The following is a 5898-nucleotide window of genomic DNA, read 5'->3' as shown; positions in this document are numbered from 1 at the left end:
CCCCCTTTTCCTACTGTCCCCAACATTAGCCTTTTCATGATATTTCATTCATTCTCAATTTGTATAGCTTGTTTTCTCTGATTTTATCTCCTTGTGATTTTTCTCTGTAATTTTCAGTGTTCTTTCCTTTCAGATTCCATACTTCAATTCTTCCATCCATCTTCCTCTCTGCAGTCTTTGTTTTCCTTACCACAGTATCCAGAATCAGAAATCCATGTCGATTCCTCACCACTTTCCTGGGATGACCTTGCTGTTTGAGCCTTTTCTTACCTCTTTGACTGGTCAAGATATAATTGATCTGACTTGCTCTGATGACCCTTATATGACAAGGTGCTCTTCTGCTTTCTAAAATGGAGTATCAGCAATGAATTGATCCAAGTCTTCAACCACTACCTCTATCCTCATCCTAACCATCCCATTCCCTTCATACATTGCCTCAAATGCTTCATTTCTTTCTCCAGTATATCCATTTGTGTCCATTCTCATTGTTATATTTTTTTTTTCCTGTAATCATCTTTGAAAGTTTCTCTGTAGTTTCTGTCTTTTCCCTATGGCCCACTTGTGGTACATAGTTTGATATAAAGTTTAGCATCCCCTCTGATGTTGCTAACATAACTGCCGTTGGCAGTCATTTACTCTTATAACCTCAGTAATGTTGTCTTTAAAGCTGCTATGGAATATTATCCCAGCTCCATTTCTTTTTCCATCTTTTCCACTCCATAATATCTTGTATCATATTCCCAGTTTATTATGTCCTGTTCCTTTCCATTTCATTTTTTTACTCAGGCTTTTTACACTCTCCTTTTTCCCCAAGTAGTTCACCATTTGTCTGTTGTTGCATATAAGACTCCCATTATGCAGTGTATTGATTCTCATCACTAATGACACTTGTTTCTTTTATTTCACCCATTGATCATGTGGGACACCTCACTACTTGCTACAGCAAGCAAGGGGTGTCACTGAACATTCATTCTACAGAACACCCTGAAATTGTTCACCTTAGGCTTGAAGTCTGTATCATCAGTATTTGCTTGGATGGATGCAGTTGAAAGCAGTGTACTTATTCTTCAGTCAAGACTTTATTTGCAAGGTAGCCAGGGTCTGAATTTGGAGTTTTTCTTCTCTTAAAGTGGTTGGTAACTAGGCTACAGTTCACCTGCCCTGAGCAGTCTATTTTTAGGACCCCAGGCACCTGCCTTTTGGAGCACTTTTACATGAAGGCCAGTAGTAGGAGTTTGGTTAGAAGAGACCGTGTGTTACACTGGTCTTACAAACCTTTTTATAGAGAATAAGAACTTATTGCAATACTTCTTTTGACACAGTTCATCAGCAGTCTTACTGCTGATAGCTAATTATTAGAGAGTTTCTCCTAAGTTAAAAGAACACAGGATGGCTATGCCCTGTAGTCCCCAACCACAACACTGGACCATCCCTAAATTCCACTGAAAGAAAAAATATATTCGATTATTTATTGAGAGTGAAGAGAGGAGCTAATAATAGAAAACTAAGGTAAAAATGTTTTCATTTTCTTTGTGAGGGCAATAAATGTACCATACCTGAGTACACAGTGGACTTTGAAGGCATCCAAACCCTTTAAACTGGTCACAAAACTGTAATGACCGTCACCTTACCATTTCTCTTTATATCCCTGAATATTAATATACGGGATTTTTTTTTTATCATGCCAGTAATTTAAAACAATAGTTGTCTTGCTCTTCCTTCCAATAGTGATGAATTATTAATATAATTGTCTAAAATTTCTTCAGTAAGACCGGTTGAAAAACCAAATGTACCAGCCAATTACTAATTATAATGGAATGTATTTTTTCTGTAGACAATCGTGTAGGCAATTGTTACCTGAAATACGGACCCCGAGGGGATGGAAGCCTATCCTGCAACACTGAAATTGGAGTTGGAGTCAGTCGTTCTTCATGCTGCTGCTCTTTGGGAAAGGCCTGGGGGAACCCCTGTGAGACTTGTCCCCCTGTAAACAGCAGTAAGGAACTGTTTTTAAACTATTCTAACTGTAAAAGGTGCAAAGATGAAAAGTACTACCAAAAATCTTGCAAATTTCCTTCATTTGGTTGCATTATTACATCCTTATTTACTGAAGGAAGTTTTCATCCTGTTCTAAGAGGTCATACATAAGCTCTGGACCAGAGAGTCAAGAGAGGTCTCTTGTGTTACTAATTCTAAATCTGTCTCAGAACCTGTTTCTATGTCACTGGAGCGAATAGGAACCTTACCACTGCCTTCACTGTGACTGGGATAAAGTTCTCACTGGGTAGCCTCGAGCACATCATTTTCTGTGTTTTACTTTGCTCATATGCAAAAATGGAGATAACTGGTAAGGCATAGCTCATCATGTCACAATTGCTCAGAGGTCAGATTCTAATTGGCCTTTAAGGCACCTTCACTTAATGAAAGCAACATCAAAAATGTAAGCACCTTCCCCGCGGAGGGTAATCCAAGTGCAAGATTAGACATGTACACAATGAATGGGAAGATTTAGCTGCCTCCCAAGGGTAATCCCAATCACTTAGGTACTTAACAGGAAAATGTCTGTGGGTAGCCAGTGTGAATTCTAGGGACAGAATTCTAGTGTTGTGTCTGGACTCCTGCTTTTCCTCAGAGTTTAGGTGAAGTGCTTCTGTCATGTCAGATTGCTCAGAGAGGAGATGTCTATCTGAAGCAAACTACCCCAACTGCAGCAGCACTGAGTTCACCCCACATTCATTCTTGAACACTGGTGATGATGGTTTTTTGCCCAATAGTCTAGAAGTAAAATGGCTTGCCCAGGAAGACAGAAACCTAGCTTACCTCACCCAAAGGGACTGAAACACACATTTCAGCTCCCAAAAAGTCCCTAACCACCAGATGTAAGGCTAAGGTGTGCAGTGGCCCCTCTGAATAGCCAAGTGTGCAAGAATGATGAAAACTGAAGAATTACTGGTAAAAGAGAGCCTTCGTCTACAGTTTAGCACAGACATTCTCGCCCCAAGAGCTGTGAGATTCTTTTAAGGGTGCCATGGGGTGCTGTGTAATATTAGCATTGTAGATGCAAACACCTACAAATGATTCACAAGATATACCCAGAGATTTCCAATAGGAATCCATAGTGTCAAAAAAAATTCTGACCTGATGTGGTCTTTCTGAGTTCTTTGCAAGAGAAGAATTCACATATTATTTTTCTATAGTCAAAAGATGAGTGAATGCAAAGAGCTGGCATTTACTGAGGGGTCTAAAAGGTTGCCTGGAGTCTAAAGAGATCAAGAAGCACTAGCCTAGTGGTTATGAAACTCAAGTAGGAGGGTAGAGTTTCGGGTTTTGCCCCCTGCTGGCAGGGCTATTTCTGTTTTTAAACTGCTGACTCTAATGTTAAATGCATAAAAGGTCCAGGGAGTCAAAAAGGAGGAGTGTTAATCTTTATATGTCTCACATTGCCTCCTGAGCAAGCCTGGAACTTCTGGCAAGAAACAAGCTCCATTTACTTGCTCCTACCCCACAATCCCAGCAGTTTGTCAATGAAGATGACTTAGTGGGGACCTGAGCTCCCACCTGCACACCCACTTCTTATACATGTGGAACACCATAAGCCTGACATCAGGGGAGAGACTGCCTGGTGTTAGTGCCTGAGGAATTTAAAAAGTGGTCATGCAGCTGGGAGTCCCTGCTGCCCACTGTGTTTTAAAGGTGCAGAGTATTGTGAGCCTTTCACAGGGCCATGCACACCTTTCAAAAATGTATGTGCAACAGGGCACCATGAGCCTAGCATTGGGGAGAGGTATACTGATATCAGGCTCACAGTACACCCTGATCTACCTCCAGGGATTGGGTAGGGGAGGAAGCAATGAGGGCCAGGACTCAGTGTTGCCCCAACCTGATCCCACTGATCAGGCAGAGGACAGTCCTGGACCCCAGGACTGTCCCATGCCCAATCGTGATGCTCAGCTGAGCATTAGGATCCACCAGGGCAGCCATGCTGTACATTCAGTTTAAGGTGTGATACAAACTAGCCCCAAAGATGTTGTTTGTTTGATATATGATCACACCATAACTTGGTTTTAATGTGTATCATGTTACAATTTATGATGTAATTTACACGCCAGTCATGCCATAAATGTAATGTCTGCCAGGGGGTTGGAAAAACGGTGTGACAAGAATGCTAAGCAGTTTTGTTTTCTGGGTTACAATACTATAAATTCTGATTTTACCAACAATTCAGTAATGAGTCTTGAGGTAGTATCTAAATGACCCAAGCAGGGTGGGAGCCCCTTTAAAAAGGCACTATACACAGAAAGTACAGTCCCTGTCTAGAGTATCTTACAGCTTATTGCTGATGAAGGCTTCATTTATATATGTTTTCCTTCTTATTTTAGGTTCCCATCCTACAAAGTCTTGGGGTCTTTCTTAATTTTACATTGTGTATAATTCAGTGAGGTCAATGGGATTGCTTCTAGTAGTACTTGTAGGTCAAGGCTTTGCCATATAAAATCAAATCAAGCAACAAGTGAAAATGCCAATGAAATGGTAATTCATAAAATACATTTTTACACTAGTGTTTTATTTCTTATATAATTAAAATTCCTTTTTTTTTTAGCCGAATACAATACTCTGTGTCCAGGGGGTGAAGGATTTAGACCAAATCCCATCACTATTATTTTAGAAGGTGAGTTTAATCAGAATAATGACTATTAACAACTGCAACTAGATAAAAGGCCACATTTTCAAAAGTCCATATAATACATGGATTCTGAGGGAAGACTTCACATTTATTGTACCAAAAAGCCCTAGATTAACACAAGTAGTACCACAGAGGATGGTTCAAGCTAATGACTGTACAGCAGATTCCCTATAAAAAATACTCAGAACCCCATCTGGGTGGGTGAACATAAGCTTTTGGGAGTGAAAGAAAGGGCTCATACATGTCCATGTTATTCTTTGTTAAGGCCCTTGAAAGTTTGTCCCCTTGAAAAGTACAGTAAAGCCTAAAAAACCCTACAGTTTACCAGTGAAAAGTTAACATTGGTGGAAACTTGCCAGTGGCATTCTGAATCCAATGTATTTTTGAGCAGTTCATGAAGGCATGAAAAATTAGAGGCCAGGTTTGCATGGACAGCAATAGAATTTGAACTCCATTATGTTCAACATGCTGAAAATGTGTTCCATAAAAGCTAGCTGTGTGGAATTATAGCATTTCATCTTCCATTTTATATTGAAGTACATGTGTAAGAGCAAAAATGCATGTGATGTTAATAGCTACTAGTCAGTCATATTTCAGTGGAGTGCTTCAGGTTCCTTGTTTCTTTATATATCACAGTGAGAATATGGTGCTTTCTCTTTGCAGACATCGATGAATGTCAGGAGTTGCCTGGTCTTTGCCAAGGTGGAAACTGTATCAATACTTTTGGCAGTTTCCAGTGTGAATGTCCACAAGGCTACTACCTCAGTGAAGAGACACGCATCTGTGAAGGTGAAATTCTTTAATAACTACTCTCCTCCCTGGACATACAGAAATATACAAACACTTTAGCCTTCCACCATGTTTATTTTTCCCCAGCTGTAGAAAATATGTTTAGTGGCAGATTGTGGACAAAAAACTGGTGGTGGTTTCAAATGGTGAGGTGTAATAAAAAGAGTACCTTAATTAGAATTCCATGTAATTCATATTAGGAAAGGACTTCAAGGATTTGCTAATTCTTCTCTGTTGCACATGGTGTAATGATAACTTTATAGATTTTGTGATACCCCAGTATTAATGACGCTTCTCTTGTTTGTAAATACAAGCAAGTATTGTATGTACAGTAAAAGCTGCCTTAACTGGCACCTTACAAGCCGGCAGGCTGGTTAATAGAGCATGCTGGCTTGTAAGGTAAAAGTGAAACCGGAAGTGCCCAC

The 5898-nt window shown here is 40.0% G+C and overlaps 1 protein-coding gene across 4 annotated transcripts in view; it reads left to right on the top strand.

Annotated features, from left to right (window-relative positions):
* Positions 1 to 5898, top strand: part of FBN2 (fibrillin 2) — a 262374-nt gene that overhangs the window by 182674 nt on the left and 73802 nt on the right. For all 4 annotated transcript variants that reach the window (XM_019516863.1, XM_019516864.1, XM_019516865.1 and 1 more), the window contains 3 exons: positions 1835 to 1996; positions 4601 to 4669; positions 5348 to 5473. In XM_019516863.1, coding sequence (XP_019372408.1) covers positions 1835 to 1996; positions 4601 to 4669; positions 5348 to 5473 — 357 coding nt within the window. The remainder of the gene's footprint in view (positions 1 to 1834; positions 1997 to 4600; positions 4670 to 5347; positions 5474 to 5898) is intronic.

This window comes from Gavialis gangeticus, unplaced genomic scaffold (genome assembly GCF_001723915.1).
Source record: "Gavialis gangeticus isolate Ggan-Ray unplaced genomic scaffold, GavGan_comp1, whole genome shotgun sequence".
NCBI classification, from domain to species: Eukaryota; Metazoa; Chordata; order Crocodylia; family Gavialidae; genus Gavialis; species Gavialis gangeticus.
This window is presented reverse-complemented; position numbering and strand designations above follow the sequence as displayed.